Source organism: Sminthopsis crassicaudata, chromosome 3 (genome assembly GCF_048593235.1).
Source record: "Sminthopsis crassicaudata isolate SCR6 chromosome 3, ASM4859323v1, whole genome shotgun sequence".
Classification (NCBI taxonomy): Eukaryota; Metazoa; Chordata; class Mammalia; order Dasyuromorphia; family Dasyuridae; genus Sminthopsis; species Sminthopsis crassicaudata.
In genome coordinates this window covers 536,196,940-536,220,806 of record NC_133619.1, presented here as the reverse complement: position 1 = coordinate 536,220,806, position 23,867 = coordinate 536,196,940, and the positions used below count along the sequence as shown (strand labels likewise).

General features: G+C 34.6%; 1 protein-coding gene across 1 annotated transcript; it reads right to left on the bottom strand.

Annotated features, from left to right (window-relative positions):
* Positions 1 to 1,312: 1,312 nt before the first annotated feature.
* LOC141563396 (neutrophil collagenase-like) lies at positions 1,313 to 17,220 on the bottom strand. The gene is made up of 10 exons (XM_074304398.1): positions 16,973 to 17,220; positions 15,062 to 15,306; positions 13,777 to 13,925; positions 13,570 to 13,695; positions 9,172 to 9,333; positions 8,467 to 8,584; positions 7,791 to 7,921; positions 4,916 to 5,075; positions 2,896 to 2,999; positions 1,313 to 2,460 (listed from the first exon to the last, which is right to left on the bottom strand). The coding sequence occupies exons 1-10, from the start codon at positions 17,177 to 17,179 to the stop codon at positions 2,357 to 2,359; spliced, it is 1,506 nt and encodes a 501-aa protein (XP_074160499.1). The 5' UTR covers positions 17,180 to 17,220; the 3' UTR covers positions 1,313 to 2,356.
* Positions 17,221 to 23,867: the final 6,647 nt, after the last annotated feature.

The window sequence follows — 23,867 nt, the reverse complement described above, 5'->3', positions numbered from 1 at the left end:
TACCACTACTTAGTGGCCTATAGTATTTTCCAGAACATTAAGAGGTTAGACCACTTGTCCAGGATTTGTCAAAGGTGAGACTCGAAATTTTCTAGCTTGTTTTCTTACCATTATGGCATATTGGTTCTCATTTACTTTTTTAAAAAATAATTTATTAATTTCATAACATAGTACAATAAAAAAGACTAATGTACATGAAATTACAAATCTCCTATATACAACTTTCTATTCCTTTCAAATATACAACAAAATTATCATGTCATTTGAAAAAATTTCTTCCTCCTACCTCCTGACTAACATTAACTACAAATAGGTATATGTAGATAAATAAATGTAAAAATTGTTCTATACATTTATTTAGCTTTCTCTGGATATAGATAGTATCTTTGTTTATATGTCCTTTATATTTGAGTTGGTATTTATGATAGAATAAATGATTTTTTTCAATGTCATTATTAAAGCAATGCTGTATACAGTGTTTGTTCTCTTGGTTCTGCTCATTTTGTTCTTTGCTGTTTAGGACAAGTATTTCCATATTTTTCTAAGATTATTGAACTCATCATTTCTTATAGCACAATAGGATACCACAATCATATACAATCATATTTCATCTTCTTCAGCCATTCCCCAATTGATGGGCAACCTTGCAATTTCCAGTTCTTTGCCTCCACAAAAATAGCTGCTATAAACATTTTAGAATATAGTTTCTTTTCATTTTTCCTCTAATCATTTTTTGAAATAGACCAAGAAATGAAATTCATCTAGCCTACCATCTTATTGGTAACTTATTTTTAAAAAAACCTAAGGATTGTTACCAGGAAGGAAGAATCAATTGATTTCTGAAATCACTTGCCCACAATGAACTCCCAGAGCCTTACAATTAGTTCTAGATACCAGAAAGGGCAACCAGATATCCTTTAGTTCTCAGTAACCCAATAATATTGCCTCAAATATGATAATAATATTCTTACTAAATATATATATATAATATAAATTTCATAAAAATTTATGATCTCAATCAACATTTGGTATTGTAATCAACCTCAAATTTTGAGTAAAAATAAAAGGAAAACTAATAAATCCTTGATTTATTTATTGTAAAAATTTAGAAACATAGAATATATACAAAACAGACTAATGATCAGAGATGTTTAAAATTCTACTCAACCATCAATATGAAACTGTATGTGGACTTATTATTATATATCAATAATTAAAAATAAAAATTGTGAGATTTAATATTTGAATGTTATTTTGAAATTCTAGACATTCTAGATAATGTTTTCAAACAAGAGAGTCAATAACAAATTCATTAATTAAAGAGCAGTTTAATAAATTCAACAAATTTTTATTCATCAACATTGTGTGCCTCAAAACTCTTCTGTTTATGCAATATATCCTTTTTATTCATCATGAGTGACTTTTTGAGAATTAGGATAAACAACAGAAGCAGCAATAATGAATGCAACAACTAAAGGATAAGAATCACAGCAAAGTGCAGTTAGAAACATGGAAAGAACAAAAGAAAGAAATCCATAGTTTTCCTCATAAATGAGATTAGATCCCCTCCATAGGACTACATTTGTTTTCTTAGCCCTCAGTAATTTTTCTCATCAATTCTAGCCAAATTCAAGAGAGTTAAAAACCAATCACCTTAATTGTGGAGGACTACATTGGAGAAAATGGCACTGAATTTCCCATTATCCTATGGGGCTATGGTCATAGCTTGAACCACCTTCCTCTTTCAACCAACACAAATTACCAAATGCTTGGGCATTAAATCCAGAAAGTCAATATGTCAAGAACCTCTGATTTCCTCCTTGTAGGAACTCCTTCCTTTGGAGGCAGATTTCAGATAATTTATATCTTATGATCTTACAGAGTTACTTAAAGCTCAAAAAGGATAAATTTCTTGTTCATAATCACATAATTAAAAATTATCAAAACCGAGATTTTTTAAACTCAACATTTCTACATAGCAATTCAGGAAAAGAAGAAGGAATTTGTGAGTGTCAAACATCTTAAACATCAGATAATGGATTCCTAAAATGAGAAAGGATGTGCATATAACAAGGATTCACTGGAGGACTATTCTGGGCAAGGATCATTTGTTAGTTAAAGAGAACGTGCTTTGATTATGATTGGGCCAGGATAGAAAAGTATTGATTAAATCTTATTCATCTTTCACAATTGAAATTTGAACAGAGATAATGACTGGAAAGATGACAGAAGACAATAACAATATCTGACAAAAGTCTAAAAAAGACCTTACATATTGAATATTCACTGACAGATTTTAAAAAAATTGTTACATACCAAAAAATATCTTACTTTTAGCTTACATTTTAGTTATATCCTATCTACAATTTAACAAGCGGTTGCTTCTTCCAAGAGCAACGATTCTATTAGTATGGAGATCAAATTTGTAGTATGTTGGTCCACTGAAGAAGTAGAAATAATCTAGGAGGAAAAAAGAAATCAAATAGTTATCTTACAGATGTGTTCAAACTTTCCAATTGAAGGAAAATACACTTATTTGCAGACAAACTTTTCTTAATGTTATGCTTTTTCTTTGGATCTGTGATTTCATTGCTATGGGCAACATCTAGTGTGAAAACTTCCACTGCCAGTGTAGACTGGCAAGTTTCTGTAACTTAGAGCCTTAGTGCCTACCTAATGCACTCAGAGATTAATGTAACTGGCTCCCTGTCACAGAGCCAGCAATATTTGAATCTAGAAATTTCAAACTGCATGACCAGTTCTCTACCATACACTATATTATCCATGTTGTCTCTGAGTGTTTTTGGTTTAGACCTATTTCCACAGGGTCTTTAAATGATATTTCTAAAAATATAGTTTTTAAAATGCTCTCACAAAATAGAAATTTCTACTTACGATTTTTCTGGAAAACAGCATCCACTCTGTTTTCCAACCCTTGAAAATGATCTGCTATATTTTTAGGATAGCCAGGATCCATAGCAAATCTTCTACTATCATATCTGAAAAAAAATAGGCTTATAATAATAAGAGAACATTTGATCCTCAGAGTAGCTAATGTCTTGTCCAAGATAAAGTAGCCAGTAGTAGAATCAGCACTAGAACCCTAGTCTCCCAGTATCAATTCTACTTCTAAAGTAAGAGATCTTATGGTTTACAAGGATATTGATATACCTGCACAAAACATTGCATGAACACGTATTTTTGCATTTAATACAACATTGGTGTTGATAATCATGGTCACCAAATAATCTGCAAAATATTTGCTTCAGAAGATTAGAGTTGAATCCCTGAAGAACATTTGAATTACATTACTCTTCCTTTTCATTGTACTATAGTATTTTAGCCCAGTCTCAAGTATTCTCGTAAAGAAGCAACCATTATTTGAATGAGGAATATTTTTAAAAGGAATTTTCACACAGATCCTAGTTTTACAAATACAATATATAAATCATGGAAAAAGCACTGACACAAGAGTCAAAACCCTAAGTGATAAGGTAATTTATTATCTTGATGAAATCATTAATTCATTTTTATGACCACTCATTCCATAAGCACAGGTCAGAACCCCTTCCTATCATTTCATCCTTTGTAGTAATTTCCATATCACCAGTAATATATTTTGCACCATTTTTTGCATACAATTATTGTTAACATACTGTTATAAATTGATGATGTCCCAAATGGTATATTGGAGAGAGAGAAAAAAAAAATTGATCCCTGAGGCAGCAGGGAGAAGGCACTGATAGAGATCAGTTTAGCTTCATGGTTCCACCCTCTGGGGAGGTTGTCCAGTCTGAAGTCCAAATTGTATCAAACTTCTGAGACCCATCCTCTGCAGGGGTCTTGAACAGTCTCACCTTGCCATATCCTGTCAGAAATCCCAGTCACGTCTTTGAGGTTAAATTTTCCCTATAAAATATATTTATGAGCCATCCTATGGCTATTGCCTTCCTTTGGATCAGCGTGCCAGGATACTCTTACTCATGGTGTTTTTCCCTTCCTTTCCCCATGCCACATGGTCTCTCTCCTCAATCCACTATGTTTCCCAGCCCCACTTCTCTTTATAGCTAACTAATTCTTTTAGGGTGCTAAGTCCCTTTCAGCTGGCCAGCTAAGGACATGCCCCAACCTCATAGGGTATTTCCTTTCTCCCAAGTAATTGTAAGTTGCACTGAGGAACTTGTCATTCATATGCTCTCCCATTTTATTTCATATTTATTATTCCTTGTGTCTATTGTATCCTTTCATTTTGTCTATAACCTATTCCCCTAAATAAATCTACCTTTTACTAAAGAGAATGGCCATGGCAAATTCTTCACATGACCGAGCCCCAACTTTTTATGCCTACCACTATCTAGATCTACATCATCCACATCATAATTTACTTAGAATTATAGAATTCGAGTCAGAAAAGGATTTAGAGATAATCTAGTCCAATTGGCGAATTTTGCACATAAAGAAAATGAGATTCATAGATGTATAGTGGACCCAAAGTCAAATGATTGATCTGGAACTTCAATCCAAAACTTTTGACTCTGAAATCACCATACTTTCTGATCATGTTTCTCATTTTTGTCATTTTTCTCTTTGAATCTTTTGACATAGATTATTTCAAGATTTGTAATTATACATTACAGCACTGGGAGAATATTAATGTTGAAGAGATGGGTTTTCACAAATAATCCCCCAATCCATATGGAACCCAGAACAAAACCTTCACTGTTTCAGAAAACTGGACTATTCTTTCAAAAACTTGAGTACATCATAGCAACAAACATTGCGCTCTTTGGAAATAACTGGAAAATGGAATTATCCACTTTCCTCTAGATTTTTTTAATGTTGTCAAAAAAGAGTAAGGAGGACTTCCTCTGATCTCAAAAAATAGATTTCAACTTCTGGAAGCATAAATTCTTACCTCCAGTATTGATGCTTTACAAAGAAGTATGTTTTTCTGTTGTAATAATTTGAAACAGCTGCATCAATGGCCTGAACAGTTCTTGGGAAGCCAAAGTCAGAAATATCTCTGGGATAGCCAGGCGTGATATCATAACCTTCCAGAATCCAGTATTGTTTATCTATAAATAGTGATGGAAAGCCATTATGTAATACCCTTCAATTTCTCTGAATAGTTTCTATCATAATTTGTCTCACTGAAAATTCATTATAAAATGAAATTATAGCAAGTGTTTTATTTAGTTGTGTATGTGTGTGTGTTTTAATAATTAAAGGTATACCCGTACTGCAAAATCATAATTAATGGTACCTCCCATCACCTGCAGAATAAAAACCAAATTCCTTAGATTGGTCCTGTAAGATCTGGCCCCTAATTACCATTAAGCTCTGTGCTCCAACCAAACCTTCTTATTGAAAAAAAAAACCTAGTGATTCACATGCAAAAATTCTTAAAATTGTTCTCATTGTTTTCTCCATTGGGTATGGCTTCCTCTCTGCTCTTTTCATTTCAAAGTCATAGCTTTCCTTCCATCTCTAACAAAATAGCAGGCACCCTCACATAAATTCCTATAGATTTTGTTTCCTTCACTATCAATTTGACATCTTTGTCTTTCTTTCTTTCTCTGTCTCTGTCTCAGTCTCTCTCTCTCTCTCTCTCTCTCTCTCTCTCTCTCTCTTCTCTCTCTCTCTCTCTCTCCCCCTACCTCTGTCTTCCCCTTCTCCCCCATCTCACTCTCTCTTACTCTCTCCCTTCTCTCTCCTCCCTCTTTCTCCCTCTTTCTCCCCTCTTTCTCCTCTTCTCCTTTCTCCAATCTCTCTCCTCTCCCACCCTCACTCTCACCCTCGCTCTGGCTCTCACTCTCTGTGTATCTCTGTCTCTGTCTCTGTCTCTGTCTCTCTCTCTTTGTCTCTCTCTCTCTCTCTGTCTCTCTGTCTTCTCTCTCTCTGTCTCTCTCTGTCTCTCTCTGTCTCTCTCTCTCTCTCTCTGTCTCTCTCTGTCTCTCTCTGTCTCTGTCTCTCTCTCTCTCTCTCTTCTCTCTCTTTCTCTCTCTCTCTCTCTCTCTCTCTCTCTCTCTCTCTCTCTCTCTCTCTCTCTTTCTCTCTCTCTTTCTCTCTCTCTCTCTCTCTCTCTCTTTTTCTCCTCTCTCTATCTCCTTTTCCCTCTTAGCACAGGGCCTTTCTTGGAAACAGTAGGAATCCAAGGAATATTTTCAATGGTGGTGACACCAATTCTTTGTCTTGCTAATATCTATAAAAGAACTTTTGTATTTGTTAGAGACTTCACAAGGGGTATACACCCACCAAGAAGAAACTAGATTTTACTTTCTGATACTCTCAGCATTGTAGTCTTCTATTTATTAATCTGGTCTTGGATATGTGAAAATGAAATAAAGCAGATGCTTACCTCCAATGTCAGCTTCCCATTTATAGGTTCTCAAAGAACCTTTTATTTTTCTTGGGAAAAACTTAAGTAAAATGATATTCCCAAACATTTATAATTATTTTAGCCCCAACTTTGAAATACTGTAGCATAGTAAGATAAAGTGAATATGTTATCTTCAGAATTAAGAAAGCTTGAGTTTCAGTCCTGCTTCTGACATAAATTGGGCATAAATCAAGGGCAAGTTATTTAATCTCTTAATGTCCCCATTTAACTCTCTAAGACTCTAAATTAGAGATGAACTGCCAATTTATATCAGTGTGGGAAGTTTCCACATTCTCCATATTTAAGAAAATCACAGGGCTGAACACCCCTTCCCTGTCAAATCTAGGCATTATAATAATATATATTAATTATTATATATTATATAAATGTTAATTAATAATTGATATAATAATGATTGATAATTATATTATTAAAGAATTGAATGACTTTTTAATATTATGTTGTACATAATTTAACTCATGTCAGATTATTTGCTTTCTTGAGGAGGGAAAAGGTAAGGGAGGGAGGAAGACAAATTTGGAATACAAACTCTTACAAAAATTTATTTTGACAAGGTAATTCCAATAGACTTGAGATGGAAAATGCCATAGAGAACTATGGAGACTGAATATGAATCTAATATTGTTTTTTTCACATTTTAGTTTGCTTTTTCTTTTTTTCCATTTTGGTTTGATTCTTGCACAACATGACAAATATGAAAATATGTTTAAAGGGACTGAACATATTTAATCTATATCAAATTGCTTGCTGTCTTGGGTAGGGGTAGATAAGAAGGGAGGGAGAAAAACTTAGGACACATTTTATAAAAATGTATATTAAAATTATCTTTACATGAACAATATCAATAAGATTTATTTTCAGTTCAGGTCTAATTTCCATCTTACTATTTCAGCATTCTATAAAGTGTCCAGTGAGGTCATGCTGTCTCAGCTGACAAGAGTTTCCCACTATGACACTTTTAAAGGTAAGAGAACACACCATACTTTCTGCAGAAAATCACATATGGCTGATTTAGCTCAGTGGAAGACTCTGCTAATAAGCAGTTATTAAATGATTACTCTGTGCCATATAACATGTAAAACTTTAGGGATACAAATACATGGAAACAAGAGAGTCCTGTTCTCAAGGAACTTACATTCTAATGAATAGGGACTAGATTTGGTATTTCATTAAATTTGTCTAGCTAGAGCAGTGATAGGTTAAGTGGGATGTCCAAGATCATAAAACTTGTCAGAAGTAGACTATTAAAAAAATTAACTTCTTTAATTCTTTATTCCAAGGTCTAAAATTATAGATCCCTGATTGGGGACATAGGAAAGGATAATAAATGATAACTGAAACTAGTTCATTCCTCTCTCTGGACAGGACTAAGGTAAAAAAATGCAATTACCTTTAAATAGAAAAACTAAATCATTTGCAACATCCTCATAAGCAGCTTGTATCCCAGATGGTAATGATGGCCAGAATAATGAAATCATATGGAGTTCAGGTCTTATTACTTGGTGCTTTCGCCAAAAGTACCTGATAAGAATTTTGAAAAAAAGAAAATAAAATTGAGGTTGGCAATGTCTCTTTAAATACATGAACTAAAATGAATGAAATAAAGTCCCTTCTGTTTGTATCTTATAAATAAATGATTTATCAAAATTATGGAGAAAAATTGATTTAAGAAACCCTTCTTGCATCTTAAACTGTTCCACAAAGATATCTATAATTATTCTTTTTTCTCTAGAGCAGAGGTTGGTAAACTATGACTCATAGGCCAAATATGGTCTTTTTGCCTATTTTTATATAGCCTGTGAACTAATACCAGTTCGGATGAAGTCATACAAAAAAAGTAAGTTACATTTAGCTATAGATCATAGTTTGTTGACCCCTACTCTAGAGGTTTAAAGAAAAGTATAGACATAACCATTAGTTTCAATGAAAACCAAAACAACCAACCAAAAAAAATGAATAGAATAGAAAGGAAAAGCAAAAGTTAAACTCAATAGCTTATTTTTAAAATGTCCTGGGAGACATCTATAAAAGAAAATGATAAAGGAAGTGTTAATTCAGCTTTATACTTGTCTTTAAAGATTATGACTTCTCCACGGAGAGTGGTGATTGCATCAAACGTCAACTGTGGGTCACAGGTTCTTGGTGTGGTGGGTCCAGTAGGTTTGATGGGATTATTTGAATTACCTTAAAGACAATATTTAAAGAGTCAAGATTTTAAAAAGTGAAAGGTTACAAGACTATTGAGATGTTTCTTGAGTTAATCTAAGAGGAAAGGCTCTCGTAACAGAGGTGAGTCCTGTAGAAACAAGGGAAAGACTTCCTGGAGAGAATTTCTGGTAGGGAGAATTTCTTCACTTCAGTTCAATTCATCATATACTTATTAAAGGGTTTTGATGTATCCAGTTACTAGGGAATCACACAGATCCAATGCACTGCATTGTTTTGGGGGGAGAAAAAGTAGATTATACCTGGAGCCAGTGGTGTTGCCAAAGCAGGGATTCTTCTGCCAAAATAGCAATTCTTATAGTAATGACTAGAAGAGCATTAGTTGAGCCATTTTAAAATTAAAACAAATAAATTCATTGAAATCTGCAACTTATAAATGCTAAAGGAAGCTGTTTCATGCAGAGAATTTTCAAGAGGGGTAAAACCTTCAGAGCTTATGTAAGGCCATTCCTTCAGACACAAAAATGGACATAGGGTTCAGTTCCTAACTGAATCTATGAACCAATCCCTAAGAACAGCTGTTCACAGAGAAGAATTTTGCTTACCATAGATAAACTGGATGCCATCAATATCATCTTGAGGCAGTACATAAGTGCTGGGTTCAGAGAAGGAATAAGTGGGGAACATCAAGGCACCAGGATCAGTGGAATGAGAAAGGCCTAATGAATGGCCAAATTCATGAGCAGCAACAAGGAATAAGTTATAACCTGAAACAACAGTATAGTCGTAAGTTTTCCCTGTATCTGAGACTGTAGGGATCATGACTATAGGTATGGATAGGTTCAAATCAGAAATGATTGAAGGCCCTTCTTCCCTATATTTAAGATCTTGTTCACACATAGAACCAAGTAGTGGGAATTAGGTGGTTCCAGTCACTCTCTATATGATATGAGAACTATCTAGTCCATTTTTCTCATGGAATGTTTTAAAAGTTAACCAATTCATTAACATGAGAAAAATGAAGCAGCAGAAAGATGGCATCATTTGCTCAGAGTTACAGAGTAGTTGTTGGCAAATCTGGAAATTGATTTCAATCTTCTTTCCATTATACCTCAGTCTTTTTTTCTTTTTTTGACCCTTCTTTACTCTTTGGTTTTCCACATTCTTAATCCTCATCAGTATAGTCATGACCAGCTTCAGGACATGAATGTGTATGAACATTAAGGGTAGACACAGAGAGTCAAAGGAGACATTAATTTTGGCATTAGTCATATGCTGCCTTGCATTGTTTTTTTTTTCCAGTTTCCTAAGTTCTTTGAAAACCTTAAAACCTTTTCCTCAAACAAGGAAACTCCATCTCCTAATGAGGCATTTTCACTGACTATATCCCATGCCTGGAACTTTCTTCTTCCTCATTTATGCCCCTTGGCTTTCTTCAAGTCCCAGTTAAATTCTAGCTTCTATAGAAAGCCTTTTTCCCGTTCTGCTTAATTCTAAAGCCCTTCTTCTGTTGTTTAACTCCAATTTATGCCAGATATAGCTTATTTTATAGATAGTTCTTTTTATGTTGTCTCCCCCATTAAATTGTGAGCTACTTCTGACTTTTACCTTTCCTTATATTACCAGGGCTTAGCATTGTATCTCTCACACAATAGGAACAAAAATGTTATTTACTGACAAAGTAAATGCAAGCTTTTATTCTATTACAGAAAAAATAGTCTGGTTTTCCTCAGAAAATGCCTTTATGTTTTCCCAATCTACCTGTAAAGATTACCTGAAATTCTCTGTTTACTTAAATCTTATCCATCTTTCAAAGTCCATCTCAAATAGCATCTCATCTATGATGTTTTCATATCTCACCTTCTTGTCTCCACCATCCTCACCACCTTATAACAGTTATAACTCATCCCTGTATACTTCTATAGCATTGAAAGTATTTCTTTCCATATCCACCTCATCCACCATATAGTTGCTAAACCAATATTCCTAAAACGCAGATCCATGCTTTTATTCCTTTTCAAAAATATGTAATGGCTCTCTGTTGATGCTGAGTTAAAATATAAAATTCTTGGCTTGGAATTTAACATTAATCTATCAATTTAATTTAGTATTCATCACATGAGAAACATTGACAAAATGCTGGGGATACAAAGAAGTTAAAACAGTATCTGCCCTTAAAGAAGTTACATTCTTAGGAGGGAGACGATATGCAAATAAACTCATATAAGCAAAATATAAATCGTGTAAGTGGAATTAATGTCAGTGCTACTGAGGTTGGCTGATAATGGAAGGAAGTCTGCTGCAGAAGGTAAGATTAGAGCTGAGTCTTAAAAGAGACCAGGGAAGCCAAGAAGTAGCAGTGAGAAGGAATGGTATTCCTTGAGCAGAGGAGAGCTAGTGAAAAAGGCACAGCATCCAAAAATACCAATTTTATATGAATAATTTTATATCATCACCATCTAGTCAAATTGGTTTTATTGTTGGTCCTTGTGTGTGGCATTCCATTTCCATTTTCCACAGCTTTGTATAGGTTATCCCCCAATTCTAAAATCAACTCTCTTCATTTTTGTCTCAGTATCCCAAGCTTTCTTCAAATCACAGATAAAGTGTCATCTCCTATTCAGTGCTCTTCCTAAGCCCTTTCCTGTTGGTATACTCTCCTTCTTAAAATTCTTTATCATTGACCAATAGATCTAGAACTAGAGGGGTTTCAATGGCATCCAATTCTATCCTTTCATCTTACAGATAAGAAAACAGTAGTCCAAGAGGTTATGACTTTCCCATGGTCACACAGATTATAAGAATCTGAGACGGAAGTTGAACCCAACTCTTCTGATTGCAAAGTTAGTGTTCTTTCCACTATATCATGTTGCCCTCTATACTTTGGGCTTGTTTATTTGTATATAACCCCAATAGACTATAAGTTCTTCAGGTCAAGGGCTACTTTGTTTTTATCTTTGTATCTCTGGGATCTACCACAGATCTACACTTTATTTATTTTATTTTTTTTTCTTATTATTATATTTGATTCCACTCATGCTCTCCAGTTCGCCAGCCCCTCCTTATTGTTCTTCATACTTACTGGACATTTCTATTTTTGGATGCTGTGCCTTTTTCACTAGCTCTCCTCTGCTCAAGGAATACCATTCCTTCTCACTGCTACTTCTTGGCTTCCCTGGTCTCTTTTAAGACTCAGCTCTAATCTTACCTTCTGCAGCAGACTTCCTTCCATTATCAGCCAACCTCAATAGTAGTGACATTAATTCCACTTACACGATTTATATTTTGCTTATATGAGTTTATTTGCATAAAATTTCCCTCCTAAGAATGTAACTTCTTTAAGGGCAGATACTGTTTTAACTTCTTTGTATCCCCAGCATTTTGTCAATGTTTCTCATGTGATGAATACTAAATAAGTGCTTGTTAATTGACCAAAAATGGCACATTATCTTTCACAAATAGAAACACTAGGCAAGCTAATTAGGTAAGTTTTGAACATGGCAAGGACTAGGTAAATGTGCATTGAATTATTGAATTGATATTCCTAGAACTGGTTTCCAGCACATCTTTCTGTCCCATGTGTAAAGAAAAGAATGAGAGCCTTCTTGATCTAATTCTTCTTTTTAAAAATCCAGTAATTTATTGGATAGGTACTCATTTGGATCATTTGCTTTGACCTATCCATTAAATCTTTCACTTCAGTGAATTTATTTGATGCTTAATATGTGTTTGTTGAATTTGGTTAAATTACATGAGATAAGAGTGGGGAAGCATGTTTAGACTCTTTAGGGTAAATAAAATAATTACATATTTTCTTAATTAAGAGTATTTCTAAATAGCTTTGCAATTTTTGGTACCAGAAACTTAGTGGTTATTATAATATCATAGAAAAAGTACCCATTGGAATTAGAAAAATTGGTTTAAATTCTGCCTTTGTCAGTTTCTAGCTTTGTGATTTTGAAGAAGTAACTTCCTTTCTCTGAGTTTCAGTTTCTTCATTTGTAAAATGAAGGAGTTGGACTAGCTGACTCCTGATATCCTTTTCAGCTCTATATCTAAGATCTTTCTTTTTTTTTTTCTTTTTTTCTTTTTTTTGCTGAGGCAATTGGGGTCAAGTGACTTGCCTGGGATCACACAGCTAGGATGTGTTAAGTGTCTGCAACCAAATTTGAACCCAGGTCCTCCTGACTTTAGGGCTGGTGCTTTATCCACTGCACCACCTAGTTACCCCTTACCTAAGATTTTAACATAAGATAATTTCAAGAGGAAAAGTTCACAAAGACACAAAGGTATCTTCCAGTTCTAGATGCTATAATCTGTGATCTTATGAACTGTTCCCCAAATCCTCAAATTCCATAATATTTAAATAAATAAACATACAATGAATATAAGGTCAGTTGTACCAAGGATTCATTTTTAAAATGCTCAATTAGCATGTATTAAGCATCTACTATGATTCCAAAAATACATGAAGAAATTGGAATCCATATGGGTGAAAAAATCCACATTGATGGTTTATATATATCATTTAAGTGTTAGATTCCACCTAACAAGCATACAGTAAGCACTTTTTATGTACCAGATACCATTATGAATGTTTGTACATATAGAAAGAGAGGAGAATGGGGTGAACAAGATCACTAATACATAGGTTGTTCTCTTAATGTTTTCACATAGTAAAAATCAAGTTTTGGACTATGATTATACAAAAACAAACAAAAAACAGAATGAAAAACCATAAAATGGTTGGAGTCTAAGGGAATTTCATTGTTAGTAGTGTGAGCAATCCAGTTCAATCATGTTACAGTGAGGAAACTGAGTCTTAAAGTAGTTTAGTGACTTGTTCAAAGTCACCCAGCTGCTAAGTGTTAAGATTTGAACCTAGGTCCTCTGACTTCAGAGCTCACTCCATTTTGATTTTCCAGAAAAGAGATGTTAAGAGAATTGTGGAAAAACACTTGCAAAAGTGCCCTTTCAGAAACTTTTTTTTTTTTGTAGCTTACCCCTGGAGTTTGTGCTCCAAGTTTCATCTTCATCAAAATGAGCATCTCCTCCAATTCCCTGGCCTGGTTGAAAAGCATGTGCAAGGACTCCACTCTCACCATCAAAGGGTGAATTGTCGCCATGATCTGTAATCAAGACAAAGTCAATGCTGAGAATTTTCTCAGGTTGGCCAAAGGGGCTGTTTTACTTAGCACACTTCATATTACCTCCTCGGACAAAAGAGATCTTTATGTCAGCTTCATTATTATTTTTCCTGAAGAACTTCAGAGGTGTCGGACCACTCCAGATACTTATGGCTTTCTCAATTATTGAATCCACATCAGCTTCTGGTATATCTGGTGTGTAGTTTATAATGCTTTTAAATGAAAGGAATCGGTAAGAGACTTATTAATATTAAACTCAACATTCTATTAAATAGTACCTATTTTGAAAGGCATTGTAATTCCTTTTAGAATTAGCTGGGTACTTGTTTCATCCCCTTTCCTAGATAAAAGTTCCTTATGGGTAGGTATCAGAGAGCAATAGCTGACTTAGAGGATAGCTAAGTTGCATGATGGAATCAGAAAAGGTTCCTGAGTTTAAATCTAGCCTCAGACATTTACCAGTTTTATGACTCTCAGCAAGTCACTTAATCCTGTTTGTCTTTGTTTTCTCATCTGTCAAATGAGAAGGAAATGGCAAATTACTCCAATATCCTTACCAAGAAAACTCTAAATGGTAATCACAAAGAGTCAGACACCACAGCTGAACAACAAAAAGCCAAAGTAGATCTTAAAAGATCATCTAGTTGTACCCCTCATTTTACAGGAAAATAAAAACAAAAACAAAAACCTAAGTGCTTGAGATATTCATTGATTTGCTCAAGGTCACACAGATAGGAAGTAGGAGAGTTGAGATTGGAACTCAGGTCTTGTGACTCCATATTTGTGGCCCTTTGTAGTATGCAATGTCATGTTCAACGTTGATGTCTGATATATTGCATTGAATATATTAAGTGCTTAATAATTGTTTTATGAAAGTGAAGTCATATAGTTAATGTCTCACGTGATTTCTCCTTTCTGTTTTTTAGTTCTGTATACTATATTTTCTACCATTCTTTGGGAAAATGACAGGCTATGAAGTGATGAGAGAAGAATGTGAAAGGAGGTGCTGGACCAAAAGGAGGAAGGTGCTATTTAGTTGATAAAATGACAAAGAAGAAAAGAGGGAATGATATTGTAACTGATTTTCCCAAACATCAATTCACCACATACAACAGACACTTATTGAATTGGATAGATTTGATCCAGATTCTTCCAGTAGTGACTAAATCTTTCTTTAGTGGCAAGCAATTTGGATGCATAGAGAGATAACCTTAATACTACTATCAAGGTACCACTTAGTTCACTGGAGAATTGATTAATTAAATATCAGATTTGGGGGAGAAGAGAAGCTGTATAACTTGTCATTTTCTCTCTGTATGCTGTCAACCTTGAATACAAAAAACTTTACCTATATGTAATTTCAGTCTTTTCCCATTTTGGATTTCCTTCACTCAGTTTATATCCAGATGCATCAGGAACCCCACATCTGGGCATTTCCATTACTTTCATAGTTTCCTCATCTGGTAGTCCAGTCTCCTCCAATCCAAAGAATTTTTGCATTTCTTTAAGCTTTTCAACCAACTGAGTGTTATTCCTCTGCCGTTTTACCTTATCTCCAATTTTTGGCATATCATAAAATTTTTCCAGATACCTCTGGCCAAAAAGAAAGATAAGAAATTTTGTGTGAATATCTCTCTGAGAAGTTACATTTTCTGAATTAGTCTAGTTCCAAATCCAATGTAAATGACCTATACTTTCATATCATCTGTGCTCTCTCAGAATACTCTTCTTTTTATAGAACTTGAACCAAAATAGTGCTTTTTTAGAGTGTAAATCTATCAAGGACTAACATGACTCATGAATAGCCTTTGATTATAAAATCATGTGACCAGTATTTTAACAAACAGATGTAAGCTTACATATCCAAGTAAGTATTGCCACTTTCAAAGGTGTAGTAACCTTAGAAATCTATACTTACCCTCTAACTTATACAATTATTCTATGGATATTAAGAACATTTTTAGTGGGGCACATTGTGAGCATCAACTAGATATTTAACAATGAACAACAAAAATACTTCCTCAAAAAAGTGTGTGTGTGTGTGTGTGTGTGTGTGTGTGTGTGTGTGTGTGTGTGGTCAGAACTTTAATCAGAATAAGATAAAAGGAATTCTTACTAGGGTTTTAATATGGACGAAGGCATACTTCCCTACTGGAAGATCATGCTTTCATACTTTCCCCCATGCTAATTGCTACCTTGAACTTTACCTTCCAGTTCTAAACAGACATTAGTCCTGAGAAACACTTTGGTTCCTTTTCATACATCACCATAGGACTACCTTATTGCTCTCTTTCAATTGTGCTGTATTGTTCCTGTTCCTCTCTATGAGTCTATCCCCCTCTTTCTCCATCACCTAAATTTTCCTCTACCATTCAGCTAGTTATAGCTCTATGCCACAGTGTTTATAGAAAATTATTTTTGGAAAATTAAAGAGAAACAATGATATCATCACCAAACATGTTGAGTGCTTGTAGCAGTTTCGTTCATTCTTTTTTTTCAGTTGTTATGTTAAGCTTTTATTCTGTGAAACAATGGAAAAATCCCTTACATCTGCCTTTTGACTACTCCTATTTCATAAATAGGCCTCCAAATCTGGTATAGGCATTCTGATTCCACTATCAGAATCTGCTGAATTTATTTTATTCTGTTTTCTTGATTCTAAGCTTTCTTCTGACCCTGGAACCCCTGACCACAAATGAATTCTGTGGAAGGAAAACCAATTAATGCTAATAACATATTGCCTTATGTAGTTTTTTTACTTATAACAACCTTGTAAAGGAGGTAATGCAAGTGGTTCATTTTACAGAGGAGAAAATTGAGGCACACAGAAGTCAAATGACATTTCAAAAATCACAGTAAATAAGGGAAACCCAACTAAACGCTCAGTTCTCCTGGCTTTCAGTATATAGTACCCCTTCTGTGGAAAATATAAATATATAAATATAAAGGGATTTCCATGTAGCCAATAATAAAAAACAATTGATTCAAAAAGGTTCACAGGAAATAGTACTTGATTAATAGTATTTTTATAAATACTGAAGGTATAGCTCTCTGGGGGTAGAGGGACATAAAGCGATAATTTTTAAATCTTCTAAATCACTGAATCATTAAGTTGAACCTAAACCAAGTTTCAGAGATAATAGCCCCATTCCTAACATTCATATAAGGACATTGAAATGAAAATAGAAGCAATATCCTTTTAACTTCTTGAAAACAAGAAATCAGCCACCACAGTAGATCATTCAAAACCAGTTTTTACCTGAGCAATTTCCATTTTTTTCTCTTTAAGGCTTTTAGGAGAAACAGGAAAAGCTCTTGAAAGCTGTGTATGAAATAAGAGAAGAAACAGAAGGACCTTCTTCATATTTGGGATGATTTCCATTTCTTTCAGCAGTACTCCTTGCCCCACTAGGAAAGTCAGGCTCTTTGGGTGAGGAGCTTCTTTGCTTGCTTCCTTTGAGCTCATACCCTACTTTGCCCTTCTCTAATGTTCTCTTTTATAGACCTGATAAAGCAATACTAATGTTCTCTTTTATAAACCAGATAAAGCAATATTCAAGATGATGGTTTCTTCAGAAATTATGAAGCAACTCCAGCTTATTGCACTATCAATTTTGTAATTTTATTCTTTGATTTATCCTAAGGAAGGGAGGAAAGAGACTTTCAACAGAGAAAAGAGATTGTTCTTTCTTTGATTCCTGGCCCTGTCATTCAGATGATCATTTTAGCAAAATTGCAATACAAGAGAAATCTATATGGGAACAGGAAACTTTGGCAGTTTTTAGGCAAAAAGTAGAACTTTTTTCCATATATAAGATGTTGGGACAGGTACGTTATGCTTGTATTCATCCTACCTGCACTATAGACTTCTTGAGTTCTACCTACCTCATTATTCATGAAAAGATTTTGTGCCTAATCACAGGACCATGGAGATAGGAAGTGTACATTGGGGGAAGTGAAAAGAGAATTTTTCCAATAATAGATCAAGAATGGATAGTAATGAGGAAAATGATTTTAAAAGTCCCAAAGAATTAACCTCTAAAAGTAGAATTTCAAGTTCTGTGAAAATAAGGAAGGTCCTAAGGTCATGGATGTATAGTTGGCAAAGATCATTTAGTCCCAATTCCATCATTTCATGAATGAAGAAACTGAGACTTGATTAGATGAGCATAGCAGCTAGATGGTGTAGTAGATAGAGTACTAAACCTAAGGTTGGTTTAGAAACATTTATAAATATTTAAGTTAATTAATCTAGCATGTTTCAGGAATTCACCTAAGCATTGGGGATACAAAGAAAGGCAAAAGACAGTTCTTGTACTCAAGAAATTCATGATCTAATGGGGAAGACCACATATCAATAATTATGTATAAACATAAAACAGAATAAGTAGGAAATAATAGAGAGAACATCAGAGTTCAGAGGGACTGATAAAGGATTCTTGTAAAAGGGAGGATTTTAGTTGGGATTTAAAGGAAGCCAGAAGGCAGAGATGAAGAGGAAGAACATTCTAGCTTGAGGGACAATTGGTGAAAATGCCCAGAGTAGGGAATTGTTGGAGTGTTTTGTTCAAGGAATAGCAAGGAGACTGGTATCACTGGATTGCAGAACACAGAAAGAGAACTGAAGCAGGGACAGAAAATTTTATAATTGATACTGGAAGTGATAAGGAGACATTGGTGTTTGTTGAGTTGGAGATGATATGGAGAAGTCACCCTTGCATGCACTCTGATGGCAGCAGTATCGACAAGATAAGGAATATATGTAAGAAATATGGCAAAATTGAAATGAAGAGATTTGGTGACATTGAATAAAGGGAAGGGAATGAGGTGAAAAATGATAAGGAGTAGAGATTAAGAGCCTAGGGGACTGGGAAGGTAGTTTGGAGAAAGGGTAGTTTGGAGCAAGGTTGGGTTTGGGGAAAGAGAATGAGTTTTGGATGAGCACCCAGCATGACTTTCAACTGGAAAAATGTATGTTGAGTTTAAGATATCTAAAAGGCAGATGGAAATGTGAAACTAGAGGTCAGTAGAAAGGTTAGGACTGGATAAAAAGATTTGAAAATTATCAACATAGAGATGACAATTTAATCCATAGAGTCAAAAAGACCTGAGTTCAATCCATCCTCAAAAACCTACCAGCTGTCTAACCCTAAGCATGTTATTTAACCGCTGTCTGTCTCAGTTTCCTTATCTGTATGATGGTGATGATAATAATACCATTAGTTTTCTGGGTTTGTTGGAATGCTTACACGATAATATTTATAAAGTCCCTTTCAAAATTTGAAATTAAAAGTTAAAACTAAAAGTTGAAATTAAGAGGCTTTGGTGATAGAGTGGATGTGGGGAAAAGAATGAGGTGAGAGAAAGTGAAGAGTTAAGGATGAGATCTGGATTGAAAGCCTGCTGGACTGGTAAGAAAATTTGGGGGAAAATGATAGTTATTACAATCCAAATGACACATGCATATACATTATAGATTCATTAAAAAATCAATATCATAGCATTCTGAATTCAAATAGTGGCTTTTCTACAAGCAGGTCAAATAGATTTCTCTCAAAGGGAGAGGAATAAATTTTATATAGGTGCATGTAGCACTTACTATATGCCAGGCACTGTTCTAAAATGCTTTCACAATGACTCTTCAAGGTAAGTGCTATTATTATCTTTTTATTTTAACAGTTGAGGAAACTGAGGCAAATAGAGTTTGTGAATAGCTCAGAATCATATAGATAGCAAGTGTCTGAGGTCAGCTTTGAACTCAGATTTTCCTTACTATAGATCAATTCATAGGGTAAAAAAAAATTTTTCTTGATTTCCTCTTCCTGCCCCAGCCACCTTTTATTAGTATATGATTAAAACATCCGTTTTGGGCAGAATGTAAATGCCTACAACCCACCTTAAATTGCAATCAGATTAGTGAATTTGCTTGTACAGAAAAGCTTGGCCTATTTGTCTTTTCTCTAAGCAACCACTCAGGAAGCTAATGCTTTCGGGCTGATTCTTGGGGATTATTTAAATGTTCTAGCAGTTGCACATTTGCTATATCCTGTTTCCTGATAGCAGGACCCAACATTTTGCAAAATGAGGAAGAAGGTGAAGGTTATCTTTGGCCTTCCTGCTTTCCTCTTTCTTCACCTTTATTATCCCTTTATGGCATCTGCTATACCTTCCTGCTACTGGTGCACAATGCCTTTGTGTTATCTCAGGTACTTCAATCAAAACTGCTTTCAGGGAGAACTTTGATAGCAGCCGACTGTACAATATGATGTATTCCTTCTCCCAAAGAATTTTATAACTTTAGCCCAAAACTAAAATGATTTTTTTGGCACCATTTAAAAGCTTACCATGTCAGTGACTGGTGACTTAGTTTAAATCACTCATTAATTCACATTTACATGGCACTTAAAGATTTACAAAGTCTTTTCCTGTACTGAGAGCCCCACCAGACACAAAGTTTGATTTTACAAGTATAAATAGCATAGGAAATCAAGCAAATGACCATTGTTGAAGTTGGTTATTTCACTTTTTCACAATAAAAGAAATGGGATAATATTTATGGTCCTGTGTAACAGTGGGATAGAGATTGGACCTATGATTTTACTGAAATAGGGAACAACTTGTTAAGGAAACTCTCTTTACCAATAGCAATTTATACCCTCAGAGAGGTGCCTCGAGTAATGATGAGCTAAGTGACTTATTCAGTCAGGCCCATATGGCAGTTTATGTAAGAAACAGGAATTGAAGCCACATCTTCCTAATTTTGAGACTATTTCTTTATATCCTATCCCATACTGGCTTATAATGAAGAGTTAAATGTTCTTTTTGTTATATGTCTAGCCTAAGAGATAGCCACTTTTTGTATTATGGTTATCTATATATTTATATTATTTCATTACTCTCAATAATCTCTGTGAAGGCAGCCCATTCACATCTTTGGGCCCCAGTTTCTTCATCTGTAAAATCAATGAGTTGGACTGGATCAGTAGCATCAAACTTAAATAGAAATGGAGACACTAATATGTTCATCAGGATCACTATAGGCTATCTGTTAATTTAGTTTTAAAATGTGATGTTCCCTATGTTTTATTGTATTTTTATTTATTTTGATAACTGCTTCCCAATTACATGTTAGGGGAAGCCAGATGGTGTGAGAGCTTCTTCATGAATTCAAATCCAATCTCAAACTGGATGTATGACCCTGGAGAAATCACAACTCAGTTTCCTTATCTGTAAAATGACCTAGAGTAGGAAATGTCAAATCATTCCATTATTTTTTTGCCAAAAGTTGGACACTGATGAACAAATTATATTTTAATTGGAGGAATCGTGGCCAGCAACTGCTTGTCTGACACTTCTGGGCTAGATCAACTCTAATGTTCATTCTAGCTCTAAATCTTGATTAAGAATTTAGAGAATGGAATCCCCTGGATAACCTGTCTGGAATATGGTGAGGATAGAAGGAACATTGATTTCAAATAGGCAGAACTGGACTCAAATCCCAGCTCCATTACTTAGTGACTATGTACCTAGGTTCTCCTGGCTTTTATTTCTAAAGTAAAGAGGTTAGGCTAGATATTCTCAAAGACCTCCTCCAGCTCTGACATGTTATGATCTATATGTGAGAAGGCAAGTAAATGGTAAGGAAAAAAAATCTTGGCTCCAATTTAACCTAATTCTCCTTGCTTTTAGGATATACGGTAGTGAGATGGAGAATTACTGCCACCAAGTGGCAAATAGCTCTCTATCATTTCATTGCCAAGTCTTTTGCCTTAGCTCCCGCTAAGGCTGCAATACTTTATTTTGGACCAACCTAAGCTATTTAGCTGTTCATTTTGCCCTGGTGAGAGCTAATGTAATTAAGAGCTCAATATACCTTTTTTGTTGTTTTAATTTTGCCCAAGCACTTATCTGTACTCAGGAGAAAAGCTGGGACTAAAACACAGATCTCCTTACTCAAAGGCTGAGGCTTTTTGCATTATTACAAAGTTCAGTGAGCCAGATTAGATTGCAGACCAGTAAAATATCAAAATTCCTTACCTTAGATGAATCTGTTCTCTATTGCTTTAATCTCTGGATCTCAGAAATCAGAGAAGCAGAGGGACCCAAAGTGGGAAGAAGCAGTATATAATTATCTCAAGAGCCTTCCTATGTAACAAATAATATTTTTAAACAAAAAGAAGAAAAGAAATCAGCAAACATCAAAACATTGAAAGAAATTGAAAATACCTCCTATATCTCTCATTTTGCATGGTGAGGAGTGAAGTGGGAGTGTCATTTTATCTCTACTTTGGGGGTATCACTTGCTCTTTGAAATTTTGTACCATCCTTTTTAGATTATTTTGATGTTCTTTTCATTTACATTGTCATAGTCACTTTGTAAGAGAATGACATGGTGGGACCTTCATTTTAGGAAAATAATTTTCTTGGATGGAGAATGGATTGCAGTGGGGAGAGTCTTGAAGCAGGTAGACCTCCTAGCAGGCTATTGCAGTGGTCCAAGCATGAAGTGATGAAAGCCCACTGTGAAACGTGCCATTATCAGAGGAGAGGAAGGATGCATTAGAGAAATGTTCAGAGGTGAAATCAATAGGGTTGGCAATAGTTTGGGATGGGATGGAATAAGAGAGAGTAAAGAATCTAGCATGACTTCTAGGTTGCAAACCTGAGGGACTAAAAAGATGATGTTGCTCTTTTTAGTAAGAGAAAGGTAAGAGAGGGGAAAATTTAAAAGTTCTTTTTTGGACCTATTGAGTTTAAAACTGGAGTCCAGTTTAAGATGTCTAAAAGACATCTGGAAATTTGCAGAGAGTATGGGACAGGATCGATAAATTTGAGAATCATTGGCATTGGGATGGTAATTAAATCCAATGGAACTAATGAGATTTGTATAGAGAAGAAAAAAGAACTGGGGATAGAATTCTGAGGAATACTTACAGTTAGAGGGCTTAATCTTGATTAAAGGTCCAGCAAGTATACACATACAGACACTACCAAATATAAGCAAAAATAATAAAAGAAACATTACCTAGCTTGTGGGAATGCAGGGGTACACAGGACAGGGGTACATCCTGAAAATCTTAAGGAGCAACACCATTCTGTCTTCCTTTTTTTTACATTCCTCGACTGGGGATCATGAGTGTCTCATAACTCAAATCCTCCTCATTTGGCCTCTTCTAGGTTGAAGAACAATATATCAGGTCAGTTGCTGAGTGGAGTGTTCTTTCTAAACAATATTTTAGCAGTGTTTATAAGCTTTATAATTAAATTTACTACTAGTTGTATAATAAAGCTATTTGCCTAGGGTTCATATGATTTATTATTCAAATCTGAATTCTGAATATTGGAAAAGGCTTTCCAATATTCCATGATCACCTTTCTTTCTGAGTTTCCCAAATTAGTGGCTTTACTTCTGTAGCATAGCTAATTAAGATTGATATTCCTCCTTATCATGGCTATTACATGTTTAGCTAAACTTGATCAGAATTTGATTTGAGCACATAATTCATCTGGGAAAGAAATTTCAAAAATGGGTTATTTCTCCTCATGAGTCCATGGATGAGTTCATGTCTCTTGTTTAAGGCATTGTCAAGCTCAATTATACAGCTTTTAATATGATGATTGCTTTATGCATTTTATATATTTGCTTATTAAAGCTGAAAAAAGGAATGAATGAATAAAAAGAGATATTTACTATTTTATTTCTATTTTACAGACAAGTAAATTGAGGAAAACAGAAATTAGGTGACTTCTCCAAGGTCATATAGTTACTAACTTTCTGAGACAGGATTTGCGCTCAGTACTTTCTGATTCCAAGCCCAGCATGACATAGCTGACATTAAAAAAAAATAAAAAATAAAAAAAAATAAAAAACAAATAAAGATGTGATCATTCATTGGAATTGGAATTAGGATTTCCTAAACTTTTGTTAGTAGTTTGGTAAATGTTAAAGATCATAATTTAGCATAATGTTTTTAAATGCACAGAAGTAAACATGCAGGATTACAAAGGAATCAATGATATGGCAATATAATTATCAAAATATATTTTTGGAGTTCTCAGACTGCAGGTTAAGAGGTCATGATCTAGAAACTCTATTTTTCTTTTCAAGATCCATGATTCAAAAATCTTTGGATTGTTGTTCCTTCCCTTGATTC

Coding starts and splice junctions, on each gene's coding strand:
- LOC141563396 (XM_074304398.1), bottom strand. CDS start 17,179: ATGAGCTCAAAGGAAGCAAGCAAAGAAGCTCCTCACCCAAAGAGCCTG. Junction 7,922..8,466: donor GTCATAATCTTTAAAGACAA/GTATAAAGCTGA, acceptor AATTCTTATCAG/GTACTTTTGGCGAAAGCACC. Junction 3,000..4,915: donor GTAAAGCATCAATACTGGAG/GTAAGAATTTAT, acceptor ATTTTTTTTCAG/ATATGATAGTAGAAGATTTG.